Here is a 19,430-nt window from a genome sequence, read left to right on the forward strand (position 1 = left end):
AATAAAAATATAAAAATATTATAAGCCAGGCTAATTTCTGTGTTTCCATCTATTATGCTCAGAACTACTCAGCCACAGAAGTGTACAAATATTGACATATTTATGCCATTGTTCTGAGAATTAGATAATATTTTGAAAGCATATTAACTTTGTATCTGTATCCAAAAATATAAAATACAATTTGTCAAAGGATAAATTGAGGCAATTTATGTGAAAGTTCTTTAACATTTACTAAGAAATGGAAAGTAAGATTTTCATGAGCTTTACCAAGTACTTCACCAACTTTATTTTATGTCATTATCTTAGTTTAGCCTTAAAGTTAGGAGATATCTAAAATTTTACACTAGAATTCACATTCCATTTACTCAGTCGTCTCATTGCAGTCTTCATGTCTTTGTTCCTCAGTGTGTATATAATCGGGTTCAAGAGAGGAGTGACCACAGAATAAAACACAGCAAGGGATTTATCTAGGGACTTGATGGGGAATGGCCAGGCATAAATGAAGATACATGGTCCAAAGAACAAAAGAACTACTGTGATGTGAGCAGTCAGAGTGGACAGAGCCTTGGACGACTTGTCTGAAGGGCGTTGCTGGATGGTTACCAGGATGATAGCATAGGAGATGATTAGGAAAACAAAAGAACACACAGTGAGCACACCACTGTTAGCAATGACCATGACATCCAATCTATAGGTGTCTATACAAGCAAGTTTGATAACCCTAGGTAGGTCGCAGTAAAAGCTATCAACCTCATTGGGACCACAGAAAGGTAAGTTTACTGCAAAAGCCAACTGGCTCACTGAATGGAGAAAGCCAGTTCCCCATGCAGCAGTCACAATGCCAAAACATACATGGTCACACATAACTGTAGAGTAGCGAAGAGGTTTACAGATTGCTACATATCTGTCAAAGGCCATGGCTATAAGGATCACCAACTCACTCCCACCAAAAAAGTGAACGAGAAATATCTGAGCAAGGCAACCCTTGAAAGAGATGACTTTGCGTTTACTGAAAAAGTCAGCAATCATCTTGGGGGCTGTGACGGAAGACAGACATAGGTCAATGAGTGAGAGGTTAGCCAGCAGGAAGTACATGGGAGAGTGAAGATGGGAGTCAGAAGCCACAGTTATGACAATAAGAAGGTTTCCAAACACAATTCCCACATAGAATATAAAAAAGAACACCAGTAGGAATATCTGGAATTCCTGAGAATTGGAGAGTCCCAGAAAAATGAACTCAGTCACCATGGAGTAATTTGTGTCATTTATTGATTCATTCCAGGAAAGAGCCTCTGTAGTCACCTTAGAGAATAGAGTAAGAAGAAAGTCAGAATTATTATATTCAAATTCAAAGCCTCATTTTGTGTCATTCTGCTTACTCATATAATGTCTATCTATGGTTTATTACATAAATGCATATAATCTAAACCCACCATTTTACTCCACACCCCTCCCCTGACTGTGCCTTATAGTCCAGTTATTCAATTCTTCTCAGTATTTGCACTTATGCTAGGTTTATTTCTAATAAAATTCCTTTGTTCATGTGACCTTCTGTGCCAGATTAAGTCTATATCACCATATGTTTATCTCCTTTTCCTTTGAACTCCAAAACAGTATCTTAGCTATTAAGTACATACTTATATGATCTTTATATTTACAAGGACTTTTTGTGGCATACATTTTTGAAAAAGTATTCTTAGTGGTTTTGTAGCCCATCACAATCATTTTATGTACAGTTGTTGGAAACCTCTTTATGAAACTAAGACAAATCCTCATTCACAATTTTGCTCTGTAAGGCAATTTATAGTGTATACATTTTGAATGTAGTCTGTGGACCTTGGACTTACTCTTTAAGACTTATTTTTACCATTTTTACAAATGTAGATACTAATTATATTCACTTCTTATGGTTATAATGAATTTCAAATGAAGTATTAAATGTAAAGTGTTTTGCATAGTGTTTGTATTTAGTAAGTACAAAATGAATTTGGATAATTAATAGTAGTAATATTTGTTGCCTTCGATTCACAGAGAAACCCCATTTCCCTGGTAATAATTTACAAATTTTACTTGACTTCTAGAAATAACATAGATGTTATTGTTCATCTTGTTCATAACGAGATGATTGAATTTCAGTTCCCTGCATCTTTTTGTTTTCCCATCTTTAAAACAAATGCACTGCATCAAAAATTCTCAAAATTGCCACTAGTCTAGTACTCTGTGGGGCATGAGTGAGGGACACAGTTCCAAAATAATTTTCATAGTTTCTCAGAAGCTTGGATAGAAACATGAAAGCTAAGACAGATGTAGAAATTCAATCTTAGGAGAAGTTTAAATAAATGAGGATTCTAAAAAAGAAGGTCAGAATTATAAGGCCTTATAGAGAATGGAATTTATACTTATCATTTAGTGATACCAAAATGCTTAGAAGAAAAGGAGTCCAAAATAAAATTAAAGATGAAAAATGGAAGAAAAATAAAATAGCAGAAAATAAAAGGATAAAAAAAAGGTAATTTAGAGGTGAAATTAAAAGTGTGGAAAATGCAAAAAAAAATTTGCATGAGGGAAAATGTGAAGGGGTTTAATAGGAGATAAAATTGAAAAAGGATTCTGGAATGCCTGCTAAGGGATTTGTGTTTTATTATGAAGACAGTGAAGAACTATTAAAGCATTATGTGCAATTGTTTAATACATTTCTAATAAATAGTGAATAGTCAATACATGATAGCCATTATTAAGGTAGTAAAAACAGGATATTTGTCAACAGGATGTGGGAGATTAAAAAAAGGAGTATATAAATGATTCTATTCTGAATAATTGTGGAAATTGGTGGGTGCTAGGGAGGCATGAAAGTATAGCGGGTTAATCTTACCAAATTTCTTGGGGGAGTAGAAGTATTTGTTTTCACTACTTCTCCCATCACAGTTATTCTGTAGCCCTTGGAAATTACACTTTTCTTGTCATTATCCCAAATCCCATTCCTTAGCCCTATCCACTAATGCTTCATATTACTGTTTTCAAAGTCCTATAAAAACTTAGGAATTATAATTTTATTTCCAAGTAAAAAGAGAAGTCTAATAGTAAAACAGGACACAAACACACCTTTCCCATCTGCTTAGCACAGTAATAAATACAATCATACTAATCATTGACAATCAAGTGAATGGGATTCCTGTTGTGATGTGACTGGTTAGGATGTTTCTTAAGAATCAAAGTATGTTACTTTTTTTTTTTTAAAGTTCATTTATTTATTTCGAGAGAGAGCACACACAAGCCGGGAGGGGCAGAGAAAGAGGGAGAGAGAAACCCAAGCAGGCTCTGTGCTGTCAGCACAGAACCCAATGCAGGGCTCGAACGCATGACCCATGAGATCCCCACCTGAGCTGAAACCAAGAGTCTGACGCTTAAGTGATTGAGCCACCCAGGTGCCCTTCAAAGTATTCAATTTAGAATTGAACTTAGATATTAACTTACATGCAACCATTTCATTTCACTTAGAGGACAAACTCAATACTTTTATCTCCATAAGAAATATATCAAGGGTGATAGTTGACAAAAGGGTTCTCTTTTGCAGTGAAAAGACTTTCTACCATGGTAACAAGAATTCATACATGTTATTCTTCAGCAAAAGGAATTTCTCAGTTAAAACATTTCATTTCTTGAGTATGTTACTGAGGAGTGAATGAATATAGAGGATTCTCATTTACAGGGGATCCTTCATGAACGTAATCCTTTCAAAGATCATACCTGGTTCTTCAAAAATGGTACAAGGGGTTTTAGAAGGATTATGTTAATTCTAACTGAAACATTAAGTTTAGGTTTATTGAAGGAGTTTTCCAGAATCTTATACGTTGGCTATAGTAATCATGAAGAGCCAGCTACAAATGAACAATAAAATCTTTCCCTATGTACTAGATTAAACTTAAAATTCAAACTTTAGGATATTATGTTTGTCCTAAATGTATTTTACCGTTTTTTAAAGAAAAATACCTAAAATCTTTATAAGTTTCATTGAGATTGAAGTCAGGAGACTTTGGGGTTCTAGTACAAATTTACTGTGTGACTTTAGCATGTCATTCAAAATATCCAAGCCTTAGTTTTCCTGTTTAAAAATGAGCTTATTGTATCAAAAGCTCTCTAAAACAAAATTTTACAGCTCTAAGAGTATGATTTGTACCTTCATGTGAAAGAAAGAAATATCCAAAATCAAATTTCATTGGGGTTGCGGGAGGGAGGGAGGGAAATAAGTAAGAGAACAATGAATCTGGGCTTTACGGGAAAAAGGATAATTAAATAGAGATGAAAGAATATATTAGCCTGGAAGATACAGGGGAAGGACTCAACACTCATAACACTTGTATAACATATACTAGGTTGTTTAACACAACAAGGGCAATGCTTGTTAATATTTATACTAACTCTTGTAGGTATTTAAACTGACCTCACAAAATCCTTCCATTTTTCTTGAAGATACATGCATAATTAAATTCTGCCAAATGGGCTCTTACTGATAATAGAAGCATCTCATTGTCAATAAAATTCTACACTTTTGTTAGTTCTGCTAATATACTTCATTTTCATCATTCCACCTACCTCCTTCATAACTGGAAGAGACTATTGCAAAAAAGAGTACAGATTTTCCTTTTATTTGCACTTTCTCTTGAAGCATAAAATTTCAAGAGCATAAAGTCTGTATGAATTGTCCTCCTTAGTAAACCACACAGTGAAGAGCCATTTATGGAGGTGTGAGCAGGTGTGAGGAGATCTGGAAATAGCTAGCCTGAACTTTGAGTACGGAGACGCTTATAGGCTCTCAGATTTTCCCTTGAGGAAACACACAGAATTTTCTGGAGTCAGGAGCTATTGTCACAATTTCTTGGCTCATTTAGGTATTTTAAATATCTCACTAAATCTAAAGGTGATTTTTTTCTCTGTGCAAATGAAACTTTATTTCCTTGTATCTATATTTACCTAACTCTTTTTTAATAGAAGTATAATTGACATACAATGTTATATTAGTTTCAGGTGTATAACACATTGATTTGACAATTATGTACATTACTCAGTGCTTACCATGCTAACTTCAGTCACAGTCTGTCATCACAATGTTATTACAATGTTATTGACTTTATTCCCTATGCTATACTTTTCATCTCTGTGACTTATTTATTTTGTAACTGGAAGTTTGTACATCTGAATTCCCTTTATCTATTTTCCCCATTCCCCCTCCAATCTCCCCTATGACAACCACCAGTTTTTTTCTTGTATTTAAGACTATGTTTTTGTTTGTTTTGTGTTTTAGATTCCACATATAAGTGAAATCATACGGTGTTTGTCTTTCTCTGTTAAAGGTGACTTTTTAATAGAATCTAGTTGAAACCAGTAAGATAGTTCTGAAATTAAAATCCAGATGGAACTAGAGGGTGTTTTGCTAAGTGAAATAAGTCAGTCATAGAAAGACAGATATTATATGTTTTCACTCATATGTGGAGCTTGAGAAACTTAACAGAAGACCATGGGGGATGGGAAGGGGAAGAAGTAGTTTCAAACAGAGAGGGAGGCAAACCATAAGAGACTCTTTTTTTAAATTTATTTTTATTTTTATTTATTTTTTTATTATATGAAATTTATTGTCAAATTGGTTTCCATACAACACTCAGTGCTCATCCCAAAAAATGCCCTCTTCAATGCCCATCACCTACCCTCCCCTCCCTCCCACCCCCCATCAACCCTCAGTTTGTTTTCAGTTTTTAAGAGTCTCTTATGCTTTGGCTCTATCTTCCGCTCTAGCCTCTTTTTTTTTCTTTTTTGTCCTTCCCCTCCCCCATGGGTTTCTGTTAAGTTTCACAGGATCCACATAAGAGTGAAAACATATGGCATCTGTCTTTCTCTGTATGGCTTATTTCACTTAGCATAACACTCTCCAGTTCCATCCACATTGCTACAAAGGGCCAAATTTCATTCTTTCTCATTGCCATGTAGTACTCCATTGTGTCTATAAACCACAATTTCTTTATCCATTCATCAGTTGATGGGCATTTAGGCTCTTTCCATAATTTGGCTATTGTTGAGAGTGCTGCTATGAACATTGGGGTACAAGTGCCCCTATGCATCAGTACTCCTGTATCCCTTGGTAAATTCCTAGCAGTGCTACTGCTGGGTCATAGGGTAGGTCTATTTTTAATTTTTTGAGGAACCTCCACACTGTTTTCCAGAGCAGCTGCACCAGTTTGCATTCCCACCAACAGTGCAAGAGAAGGAGACCAAAGCAGGAGGCATCACAATCCCATCACACTCCCGCATCTTTAGCCTCTACTACAAAGCTGTAATCATCAAGACAGCATGGTATTGGCACAAATACAGACACATAGACCAATGGAATAGAATAGAAACCCCAGAACTAGACCCACAGAAGTATGGCCAACTAATCTTTGACAAAGCAGGAAAGATTATCCAATGGAAAAAAGACAATCTGTTTAACAAATGGGAGAACTGGACAGCAACATGCAGAAGAATGAAACTAGACCACTTTCTTACACCATTCACAAAAATTAACTCAAAAAGGATGTGGAAATAAGAGACTCTTAAATACAGAGAACAAACTGAGGGTTGATGGGGGAGAGGGAAAAATGGGTGATGGGCATTGAGGAGAACACTTGTTGGGATTAGCACTGGGTGTTGTATGTAAGCGATACATCATGGGAATCTATCCCCAGAACCAAGAGCACACTGTATAGACACTATATTAGCCAATTTGGCAATAAATTATTTAAAAAAAAGTATTATTGGATTTTAAAATATAAAAAAATCCAGATGGATTAAGAATACAATAAATAGTAATGCTTTAGTTGTTATAAAAAGAGGGTAGCTTATGACATTTATGACCAATTTTGGATAAAATATAGGAAAAATACTTTGACCAATAGTAAGAAAATCTCGTTCATTATTCATCATTTTATTGAACAGCTTTACTTACAATGCAGAAGTTACAACTGGGCTGAGTCACCACAATTAATGTTTCTTAAGTCAGTCATAGAAATACATCCAAGTGATTTCTCACTTTTGCTCCTTGACCCATCTGACTTTCCAAGTTTTACTTGGAAAAGTAAAGTAAAAGTAGAGATGTCAATCATCTTCTTTGTCCTGAGTACTCCGGCTTAACAGGTACATTAAATAAGCTGAGATCTAAGTTGGGTGCCTTTCTTTAGGTAATAACATCCTCAAAATACTTTTATAATTGTGGATACTCTTTTAGGGTAAATCAAGAAATGCTTTGAGGAAGACTGCAAGAACAATAGAAATTTTCTCTGGAAAAAAAGGGACCATAGACAATTTTTGCATAATGCAAAATACTAGAATCTGTTTTTAAAGTAACATTGTACAAAATACATTGACACAGGCTGAAAACAATTCTTAAGAGTTGTAATATAGTGTTGCCTTCCTACTTAACTAACTTAAAGTACAATTAGGATGAAAATTGTTTCTTTCTTGATTTTTAATGTCTGCTGGTTTGTATAAACTCATATTTTATCCATTGGATCCACATAATTTCCATAAGAAATATTAATTTTCAGTGATGCTTATTATCAGTATGAAGATACTGATAAATAAAGCTAAATCATATGTCCATGTATATATTTATATATAGATAAAAACTACATGAAAATTGAATGTAGTCATTGATGATAACTACAAATTTAGGTTTATTGGTTAGGTAGGAATATATAACACTTTAGTTTTTATAATTAACAAAAATTACTGCAATTCTATTTGAAAGTGAAGTTCTTTGATTCAATACCTCTTTTTATGTAGACTTCTCAGTTTTCTGTAGGCATTAATGAAAGTGTACATATTCCATGGTGTTCATGGTGGTCCATGACATTCATCTTTTGTTCTTACCAATGAAATCTGTTATGACATCTCTCTAGAACTTACAACTTGTCGACTCAGCCTTCTCATTGCTGCCTTCATATCTCTGTTCCTTAAAGTATAGATGGCAGGATTTAAGACAGGAGTGACGACAAAGTCCACAATGGCAAAAAATGTATCCATTGACTTGGTAGGAAAAGGCCACACATAGAGAAACATGCATGGAACAAAAAACAAAACCACTACAGTGATGTGAGCTGACAAAGTGATGAATGCTTTGGATAAATCCTTTGAAGAATGTTGTCTGACAGTGATCAGAATAAAGATGTATGATACAATTAAGAAAAAGAAGGTGCCCATAGATATGAAGCCACTGTTAGCAGTGACCACAAATTCTAGTCTGTAAGTGTCCATGCATGCAAGTTTAATAACCCTAGGAAAATCACAGTAAAAGCTCCCCACATTTTTAGGGCCACAGAAAGGTAAATTTATGACAAAAACAAATTGAGACACAGCATGGATCACCCCAATGATCCAAGCAGTCATTACCAAAAGCATGCACATTTTGAGATTCATAATAGTTAAGTAGTGGAGAGGCCTGCAAATTGCCGTGTACCTGTCATATGCCATGGCTATGAGCAGTATCATCTCAACTCCTCCCATGACATGAATAAAAAACATTTGTATCATGCAACTATGGAAGGAGATGATTTTGCAATCACTGAAAAGATCAGAGATCATCCTAGGAACTGTGGTAGATGAAAGGCCCAGGTCAATGAATGATAAGTTGGCCAGCAGGATATACATGGGAGAGTGTAAGTGAGAATCAAAAATCACTGTAAACATAATGAAGAGGTTTCCCAAGATAATTCCCGCATAGAATAAAGAGAAGAAAAGAAAAAGCAAAACCTGCATTCCCAAGGATTGTGCAAGTCCCAGTAACACAAATTCATTTACCACAGAGCCATTTACTTGGTCCATGAAATCACAAAGAAGAAAAGACTGTGATGTGGCCTGAAAGAAAAGAAAGAAGGAGTCAACTTTGAGGCCCTAAAAACAATGTGTCAAATGTTGATAATATAAAATTATCTGTTGATAACAGATCTTTTATTTAATTGATAGTAAACTATTTATAAAATAATGGGAACCCAGTGTATGGGTTTGGTAGTATGACCAAAACTGCACTCAGAGGCAATCTATTGCTTTAAATTGCTGTCATTTGTTTAAATACCTGAAGTAATCAGGCAACTTAAGGAGTGAGAAAAGAATGCAAAAATAAACTCAAGGAATATAGATGAGAGAAAATAATAAAAATTAAAAACAAAAATAATATATATTGAATCTTAGAAAATTGGAATAGTACACATGAGCATATAAAAAAGTTAAAAAAAAACCAAAAAGCAGTCAAACTTTCACTCTTTTCAGATGACACAATTCTCTATGTGGAAAACCCAAAAGACTCCACCAAAAAACTTCTAGAACTGATCCATGACTTCAATAAAGTCGTAGGACATAAATTCAGTGTAAGAAATTGGTTGCATTTCTATACACCAATAATGAAGCAGCAGAAAGAGAAATCAAGGAATCAATCCTATTTACAATTGCACCAAAAACCATAATATACCTAGGAATAAACCTAACTATAGAGGGAAAAAAAATCTATACACTGAAAACTATAGAGATCTTATGAAAGAAATTGAAGAAGACACAAAAAAAATGGAAAAACATTCCATTCCATGGAAAAACATGGTGCTGGCACAAAAACAGATACATAGATCATTGGAACAGAATAGAGAACCCAGAAATGGACCCACAAACCTATGGCCAACTAATATTTGACAAAGCAGGAAAGAATATCCAATGGAAAAAAGACAGTCTTTTCAGCAAATGGTGTTGAGAAAACTGGACAGTGACATGCAGAAGAATGGACCCGGACCACTTTCTTATACCATGCACAAAAATAAACTCAAAATGGATGATAGACCTAAATGTAAAAATCTGAGAGGAGAAAATGGGCAGCAACATCTTTGACCTCAACCACAGCAAATTCTTACTTGGCATGTCTCTGGAGGCCCTGGAAACAAAAGCAAAAATGAACTATTGGGACCTCATCAAAATAAAAAGCTTCTGCACACTGAAGGAAACAATCAGAAAACTAAAAGGCAACCAACAGAATGGCAGAAGATATTTACAAACAACATATCAGATTAAGGGTTAGTATCCAAAATTTATAAAGAACTTATTAAACTCAACACCCAAAAACCAAATAATCCAGTGAAGAAATGGACAAAAGACATGAACACTTTTCCAAAGAAGACATCCAGATGGCTAACAGACACATGAAAAAAATGCTCAACATCACTCATCATGAGGGAAAAACAAATCAAAACCACAATGAGCTACCACCTCACACCTGTCAGAATGGCTAACATTAACAACTAAGGCAACAGACAGATGTTGGCAAGGATGCTGAAAAAGAGGATCTCTTTTGCACTGCTGGTGGGAATGCAAGCTGGTGCAGCCACTCTGAAAAATTGTGGAGCTTCCTCTAAAAATTAAAAATAGAACTACTCTATGACCCAAAGGATACAAGTATGCTGTTTTGAAGGGGCACAGGCATCACGATGTTTATAGAAGCACGATTGGCAATAACCAAAGTATGGAAAGAGCCCAAATGTCCTTCGACATGGTCCATGATGAATGGATAAAGAAGATGTGGTATATATATGCAATGGAATATTACTCGGCAATCAAAAGTAATGAAATCTTGCCATTTGTAACAACGTGGATACAACTAGAGTGTATTATGCTTACCAAAATAAGTCAGTCAGAGAAAGATAACTACCACGATTTCACTCATATGTGGAATTTAAGATACAAACAGATGAACATAAGGGAAGGGAAATAAAAATAAGACAAAAACAGACAGGGAGACACACCATAAGAGACTCTTAAACAAAGAGAACAAACTGAGGGTTGCTGGTGGAGCGTTGGGTGGGGGGATGGGCTAAATGGGAGAGGAGCATTAAGGAAGGCACTTGTTGGTATGAGCACTGGGTGTTATACGTAAGTGAGGAATCACAAAATTCTATTCCTGAAGTCATTATTACACTATATGTTAACTAATTTGGATTTAAATTAAAACAAAAACAAAAACAAAAAATAGACAACCTTTAAAAATATAATCAAGAATAATAAAATTAAAAAAAAGAATAATAAAATTAAACATTAGAAATGAGTATAGAATAATAACAGTTAAGACACCGATGAAATCTGCTTCTATTCCTTAAAAACAGTTTACCCCAAAGCAACACATAAATCATAGTTACATTTGAAATTCTATAGAAGGACAAAAGGCTTATATCTTTATAATATAGAAAAAGAGATCAAATCAGAAAACCTCCAAAACCTCGTAGATAAATGGGCAAATGATATGAAGAGAGAATTCAGAAATGTAAACTGTATGTGTGTGTATGTGTGTGTATGTGTGGGTATTAAATCAAAGAAACAAGATAAAATGTAATATATTATTTTCCTATTAAATTAGAAAACTGTTTTACAATTATCAAAACTGGGGAAATCTCAATGAAATAGATACCTTCATATATTGGTGGAGGAAATAAAGACTGATTCAAGCATTAAAGAAAATATTTTGAAATCATGTATCAAGAATCTTGACTCCATATCATTTGGTGCAATAATACTCCTTATGGAATTCAATTTGTGCAGAAAAAGTTTCTGGCATAGAAATGCTACAATGCAACAATATAAATGCTGAACATTAGCTGAGTCTATTATAATATTTTTATATTGATGGAATATAATAGTTATTAAAACAAATGTTAATAAAGCATTAATATAACACTAAGAAGATTTTTCTTTATAATATTAAGTGAAACAAAAGTAAACAAATTGCAAAATTAAATTTTTTTAAGGTGTTATTTTTTGAGAGAGAGAGAGAGTGGGGGAGGGGCAGAGAGAAGAGACAGACACATAGAATCTGAAGCAGGCTCCAGGCTCTGAGCTGTCAGCACAGAGCCTGATGCTGGGCTCGAACTCACGAGCCGAGATCATGACCTGAGCTGAAATCGGAAGGTTAACCAACTAAGCCACCCAGGCACCCTGCAAAACTTTAAATGACAGTAGTTGAATTTGAATTTTTTAGAGCTTTAAAAAATCTCCCTTTAGATTTTGAAATATTTTTTGGTTCACATTTTTTGTTTTTTGATAAAAACATCAAAGAGAGTTGAAGGAATAATTTATTAAGAATGTTTGAAAACAAGGATTGGCTCATAATTATTGGAAGATAAATTAACTGAGGAAGTAACAGATTCTAATGGTTCTCTCAATCAGCCATTTTCATAAACTGCCAGAAATTGATTCATAGATATGATTATTAAAGCAGGAAGGAGGAGGCATAACTTAATAAATAAAAGGCCCTGAATAAACTTCTAGCACTTTGTATAAAACTGTCATGAAGTTGAAACTTCTTGTAGTATTCCATCCAGATAATTGACAAAGCATCTCCCCTGCTTCACTTTGGCGAGGATTGGCCATTTGGAATGAATGTTGGTTACCATGAAATAGCTAGAAAGAAAGTAGATGTTCTAGGGTTCCCATCCAGTTCATAGTGAAGAAGCTTAGTAATATTGCAGCAGGAAACATTAAGAGAGACACAATAAATGGTCCATTGAGTAGAGGCAATAAAGTACAAATGAGGCAGAAGAGACAATGCTGTGGGAGGAATATAGCAGATGGAGACAAGTAGGTTTTATTTGTTTCCTATTTTCACAATATGGAATTATTTTTGTTACCTGTCAGTTTTTACACTGTCTTCTACCTTCTCCTTCCTCAATGTTCTAAATAATCTTTTTTGCCAGATTTTATCATTTCAATTCATTCATACTATCTTCACTGGACTTTTTATCCACATTTAAATCATCCAAATTAAAAGAGCATAAGGATAAAAGATTTGGGGGAGGAATTTGAATGTAGGGAGTATTATAGAGTTAACAGGGTCATCCTTATTTCATGGAAGACATTTCATGGCAAATATGCTCTATTTGCTGAGCAGAAGATGTTTTGTGACTTCCTAAGCTCATCATTCAGTCTGGAGAAATACAGTTGAAGCTGAAGAACCATGACTTCTTGAGATCACATGTTTTATTTTGTGAAACTATGAGAATATGTAAACCCAGTACTTCAGGACTCTCATAAAGTGGGCATTTCATCTTATAAAATCAATTAAAGTCTCTGAACTAATTTGTCAGATTTGGAAATTCCCATTATTGTTAGGTTAGTACTGCTGAAATGGTGTTTGTCTTGGAGTTTGAGTTATAATTTTTGTAAACAGGAAGATCCCACACTACATGCATCTATTAGCCTATAAACTCTAAACTTCCATTTATAAAATACGATTTAATCTATTTATGAACTTTAATTATTATAACATGGACAATCACAATGCAAAATGTGGAACTGAGTATAATCAATGTGGTGGAGTCAGTCAGTAGCATGTATAAAGGACAGGCAGAAAAGAACACATAACGAAAGGGGAAGAATGAAGATAGATTGGGCAGAGAGTAAGAAAATAAAAGGGGTGTCAGGAGACAAATAAAAACCTAAAAGACAAATAAGGAGAATAAAATGATGATCAAAAAAGGCATTAGTAGAACACTGCACATCTTTGCTTAGGTTGTCAAGGTTTAAACCAACACATATTGATAAATTACAAACACCTGACTGTGAACTTAGGTTTTATTCACTACTTTAGGTATAGTTTGATAGGAAGGATGGAAAGTAATAGTAAAACTGTAGGGAAAATAGCTACTGATATGAAGAGAAGTTAAGACTTTAAGCATACGAGTCATGGAGGTGGCAGTGGGTTTGGTAGAATGGACTGGGTAGTTGAACATTGGTGACTCAGCAGAATGACATGTGAGTCACCTCTAAAAAATTAGGAAGTAACTGATCAAAAGCATCCTTTAGCATCCAGGCACTATTTTACTTACCCTAGTTCTAGTATTTATAGCTTTTCATAAACATAAAATTAAAGTTTGTGATATAGGAACCCTTTCTGCTTTGTCTAACACTGTATCAGTTATCTAAAATAGTAGAAAAAGCCCAGGATATATGTGATGAATGAATTTCTTAGAAATAGGTACTAAATTGTTCATAAGAAACCAAACAGTAGCCCTCACAAATATATAGAGACATTGAATTTCACAATACCTACTCCACAAGCTTGTACTTCTTGGTGTTAACCCAGTTTTTAATATATATATAAAGAGAGCTTGTTTGGAGAAAAAGATCCTGTGCTTGGTTTCTCTGCCTTTTTAGAAAACTCTGGTGGCTTTTGAACCTCTCAGGAGTTCTTTAGAAGCCAAGTCCCCATAGAGTTTGCTGTCCTTCCTCTTAGAAATATAAAATTTTTCAGTCATTGAGGGCCTGAGGAGACCCATATTTAAACAGGAAATATAGACACATATTAAACAAAAAAGATGACCAGAATTAGTGATTTTTATAGAAGTGGGTAAGAACTTTGAGAGAACCTTATTCAATTACTTCATTCTATAGGTACAAAGACAACCCTGTGAGGTTAAATGGCTAGCCAGTGTGCTCACAGCAATACATTCCCAGAGCCAGAATGAGAAGTCAGTCTAACTTAAGTAAAATGGTCTTAATAATACCACACACCTGCTTAATAGAAAGTGTCATGAAAAAGTTAGAATTATTTATATTTGGTAGGATCAGTGTAACCTAAATGGAAAGTCCCTATTCATCCCTGACTTTTTATTTCATTTAAAATAAAATTGGCCTTCCTCTCCTGAAAGACTTTTTTCTCTCCATGGGATATTGTTCTTCGTAACTCCCTTTCCGGTTTCTTCAAACAACCTGGTCATCTTGAACTGTTCCATCTCAGAAATTATATCTCCTCTGTACTGTTCCCTGGCATGGGGCCAAAAGCTTTTTGAATCGGAGCATTGCCTCTCAGACTAGGCATTGGCTGGTTCCTTCAAATGTGGAGGAAAGTAATACTGAAGGAGAGGGAACCACACCAGAATCCTGGACATTGGGGATTGAGATGTCCTTTATTTGGTTAAAAAGAGAATTTGGTTCTCAAACAGCATGGGAATGGCTGAAGTCAGATGTCTGCTTTACACAGTGGGGGGAAAAAAGATTAAAATGGGTTGGAGAACGCGAAAGTCAGGAACACATGAATCTTGAAAAATCTTCACATTAAGGAGGCAAATTGAACATATTAAAAGGTGTGTGTGTGTGTGTGTGTGTGTGTGTGTGTGTGTAATTGATTTGATAAAACAATGTAATTCAATAACTGAAATTTGAGACTAAGAGAGTGATGGCATAGAGTAAAAGAACAAAAACATTTTGTAAAGGAGAAAATTTCTGACACAAATATTTTACGGAAGGGCAGAAACTGAAGGGAGTGGAGGGGGATAGAGAGAGGGGCACAACCATGATAGGTGCAGTTTTGTCATTGAAAAGTATCTTTCCTACCTGCCTGTTCAGTCACAGGATGTGCATTTTTAGAAGAGAGATTCAGAGAGCTTAGCCTTAATTTCTGTACATAATCTTCCCTCAAAGGCAAAGAGATATATAAGAATGGGAAATAAAGCTAATTAGCTTCACAAGAGAGTGACCTGTTGTGTCAGAGCAGGCCAACACCCAGCCCATCATTAGTTAGTCTCAGGGGACTAAGTCTTTGAGTCACATTGGTTTCCCCATGAGAGAAATAGTGAAAGAGAAATTGCCTGATAATGAAACAGAGGGAAGAGGGAAGTTTCTGAGGCAATATGTTAGTTTGTATAAAAATATCCCTATATAGGTTACATGGTCTTTGGGATGAATAACTTGGAAGCACTGAGATGAGGCAATGAGGGTGTGAAAACATATCTTGTGTGGACAGACATATCTTGTGTGAAGTATGTCATAGTACCAAACTTGAAGAAATAGATGTAAAGCCCTTGGTATGTAAAGATAATTTTTACAAATGACAGTGGGGGAATAAGTTGATCATTTTCCTCTTATCAGTTATAGCCAATGTTTACCTATGTTCCCAAACTTTAGAGTGTTGGGGATGAAGTTCTTCTTGAAAGCATTTGACCTTTATTTTCCTGAGTTGACTGGATACAAGTAAAATTTATTATTGGATCAATTTCTTAAGAGATCAGTGGAAGATAGACAGAAATACAAAGAGGAAAAATGTAGGGAGTTAAATTTTGAGTTATTAGTAAGAGGAACATGTTTACCTGAGGGAGATACTCTTTCAAAAGACCTATGACAAGGCTTTGAAACAAGCCTATTGTATCTCTGTAAGGAAGTAAGGCTTTAATCTATCTTTGGTGTGTATATACAAGGAATTTGATCTCCAGCCTATCATGGGGCCTCAAGTGTGAAGGTTCTATCTTTGTTTAGAGTTGTATTTGTTTAGGGTTGTATTTTATTTTTTCTTGTTAGGAAACAAGGGAAAATCATAATTCTCTAGAATAGTTGTAGAATGATGGTTAGTGTCAAATTAATTTTTGAAAAGTGTTGACATTCCAAAATGTATAAGCAAGGATAAAAACTGGAGAATAATGTGGGCAGATATATTAAAAAATAAATAGGAGTGCATGGTCAGTGGCTTGAATCATAGTAGATATATGATGAAGTAAAACAATTTAGTTGCTTAACAGAAACACAACTACTCTAAGACCAGAGGAAAATTTCTCCTCTTGCCTCCCTGACCCATGGCTATTGCAATGCATTGAACAGTCCAGAGGCCCATAAATCATTCTGTCGTGTCAATGTGCTCCTGTCCTGATGTGTCTATGTTCTAAATGGCCACCTGGATACCAGGTAGAGCAGCATATTAAGATGAATGAGGGAGAATCTAGGCAGAAATAAAATCCTAGGGAATTGGCCAGCCAGGCACAGAGCACACTGTGATTTGAGAGCCATCCATCCCCTGGGGCATGGATCCTGAGTTTGCTTGGACGCAGAAAAAGCTGCTGGGCTAACAGAGGAGCAGGGGTTGTTAATGTAGAATTTATGAGACCTAGAAGTATCAGAGAGAGCTGAGACCACTGACTTATAGGCTGCCCCAGCTAAAATTGCTTTAAGATTTGAACTGACTAAAGCCAGCAAATGAAACTCATCAGTAGCTTTCACTGCAGAGGATTGAGGACAAAGAAGCATAGAAAATTGAGAAAAGGCAAAGAAAAGGAGATAGGTACTTTAATCCTATTATTAATCAAATGTAAAAAGGAAGCCCAGAGGGCAGAGGATAGGGGACTTGGGGCAGCATGTGGCTCTCTGGAGCCTTCTCCCTCCCTTCTCACTTCCCAGAGTCCTTCCCCACTGCTGGACAGAAGTCCTGAACCCAACCCAGGTCACTGAGCTGGAGGGATGAGGAGCTTCTTGGCAGCATCAGCCTCCTCTTCCCAGGAACTAGAGGAGCTGGAGCACTTCATGCACAGACAGCTATGTTCTGGAGTACCTGGTGCAGGGGCTGCTGGCAGAGTACAGAGGCTGATAGTGAGAATGAGCAGGTACAGTCCCTCATCTCCCAGGAGGAAGTGCCAATGTTGGACCACCAGTGAAAGACCTAATGAAGAAGGAACAGCAGATTGCAGTAAGGCGGGACAGTAGCTGTTTCTTCTCTCCCAAGGCAAGCCCCCAACTTAGAGCTGAAGAAGGAGGTAACCAGGAAATGCTGGTGAACAGTTTTTTAAGTGTCCCAATAAAAGCCTGTTCTCACTAAGCCAAGGTCCAGGAAAAGGGCAGCCTAGGCAGATAGAAAAGTTTAAATTTTTTAAAAATGTTTATTTACTTTTGAGAGAGAGACAGAATGTGAGCAGGGGAGGGGCAGTGAGAGAGAGGGAGACACAGAATCTGAAGCAGGCTCCAGGCTCTGAGCTGTCAGCACAGAGACCCACTCAGGGCTCAAACTCATGAACTGTGAGATGTGACCTAAGCAGAAGTCAGACGCTTTATGGACTGAGCCACCCAGGTGCCTCAAGATAGAAAAGTTTTAGACAATAACTGCTCTACTCCAGCCAAATAGCATAGAACAAGCTGTGGCCCCACCTTTACCTACACCAGCAAAGACCCAAGGGTGTCTAGACTACCACCCTCACAGGGCTATAACAAGGCACTCCCTATTTCCCCCCCCTACCCAGGGTGGTATCAGAGAAAGCCAGGCAGGAATATGGGATTTTCATCACTGCAAGCTTGTAATGAGGACCCCTAGCCACCCCCATGGTATTATTGGAGACCATGTGAGAGCCTGAACTTCCATCTCCACTCAGCAGTTGAGGCGTTTCTCCCCATTCTGTTGGGTTGTATCTGAGGAAGTTCTAATAGAGTTGGGACTTCCACTAATGTCCAGTGGTAGTGACGCCACTTCTATGGCAGGGTCAGTGGGGACTGTGTGGGGTCCTTGAACTCCCACTTCAACCTAGCTGTAACAAGTGCACCCTTGGACTTCTACCTTCACTGGTGGTGGTGAGACTGTGCTCCCTTTCCCCTGCCAGAGTGGTATCACAAAAAGCCATAAAAGAAATTAAAAAATCATTTCTTCTAGCAAGAACTGGAAATATCTCAAACTTAACGGAGAAACAACTGCTAAAAAACACTGCGAGGAGAAACTGGGCTTCATCAAAATTAAAAACTTTTACTCTGGGAATAATCTTGTTTAGAAGATGAAGAGATGAATTTCAGAGAGGGAGAACATTTTGTAAAACATGTATCTGACAAAGGACTACTATCCAGAATATATAAAGAATTCCCCAAACTCATCATTTAAAACAATCCAATTAGAAAATGGACAAAAGACATAAAGAGACATTTTTCCCTGATGAGGATGTACAGATGGCAAATAGGCACACAAAAAGATGTCCAGCATCATTAGCTGTAAGTGAAATGAAAAGTAAACCTACAATGGGAGTGTTATGCCCAGAATTCGTGATCCCCAAAGACCACTAGGGAGCCGAGTCCGATGCAAAAGCAAAGAGCCTTTATTCAAGCTAGCTTGAGCTCCATCCCTTACCTGCACCGACGCAGCGGTGAGATACCAGGGAAAGAGAGCGAGTTTCAAAAGTACAAAGGTTTTATTGGGATCTAGGGGCAGTTGGTGAGGTAATGGCTGTGGCCTCAGCCGATTGGTTGGGGAAGAGTCCAAGTCCTGTTAGGCAGGTAAGGGGGGGGGTTACTCAAGGGGAGGAGGCGTGGTCAAGGTGAAGGACACAGAACAAGATGGAGTCGGACGGCGTAGGCCCGCCCTTTCATTCCCCCCTTGCCATGTAGCTTGCGGACCCAATCATGGGACCAGCTGCATTTATGGTGACAAGGGGAACAGAGTTTGGAGGTTTACGCAAAATTCTGGGAACCAAGTGTCCCTGGGGTGGCTCTGGGAGGTCTGATTAAGTATTGTCCCCGAGCTGGTGTCTATGATCTGCCAGGTGATGTTTTGGGGGGCGTGGGGACTCCCGGCAGCATGAGCAATGACAAGCAGAGTTAACAGAGTTACCAATATTAGGTGGGTCGAATGCGCTGTAGCT

General features: G+C 36.7%; 2 protein-coding genes across 3 annotated transcripts; both read right to left on the reverse strand.

Annotated features, from left to right (window-relative positions):
- Window positions 1-330: 330 nt before the first annotated feature.
- On the reverse strand, window positions 331-4,186 carry LOC101099972 (olfactory receptor 4F4). The gene is made up of 2 exons (XM_003987314.6): window positions 4,178-4,186; window positions 331-1,302 (listed from the first exon to the last, which is right to left on the reverse strand). Exons 1-2 carry the CDS (start codon window positions 4,181-4,183, stop codon window positions 331-333), a joined length of 978 nt encoding a protein of 325 aa, XP_003987363.2. The 5' UTR covers window positions 4,184-4,186.
- Window positions 4,187-4,947: 761 nt separating this feature from the next.
- LOC101100217 (olfactory receptor 4F6-like) lies at window positions 4,948-8,850 on the reverse strand. 2 transcript variants are annotated; one of them, XM_045060730.1, is made up of 2 exons: window positions 7,932-8,850; window positions 4,948-4,961 (listed from the first exon to the last, which is right to left on the reverse strand). In XM_045060730.1, the coding sequence occupies exons 1-2, from the start codon at window positions 8,848-8,850 to the stop codon at window positions 4,948-4,950; spliced, it is 933 nt and encodes a 310-aa protein (XP_044916665.1). The 2 variants fall into 2 exon arrangements, with proteins under 2 accessions (XP_044916665.1, XP_003987364.1); XM_003987315.1 differs by lacking the exon at window positions 4,948-4,961 and having other exon boundaries at window positions 7,912-8,850.
- Between the last annotated feature and the right edge of the window lie 10,580 nt (window positions 8,851-19,430).

The sequence above is a fragment of the Felis catus genome, chromosome B3 (genome assembly GCF_018350175.1).
Source record: "Felis catus isolate Fca126 chromosome B3, F.catus_Fca126_mat1.0, whole genome shotgun sequence".
NCBI lineage: Eukaryota > Metazoa > Chordata > Mammalia > Carnivora > Felidae > Felis > Felis catus.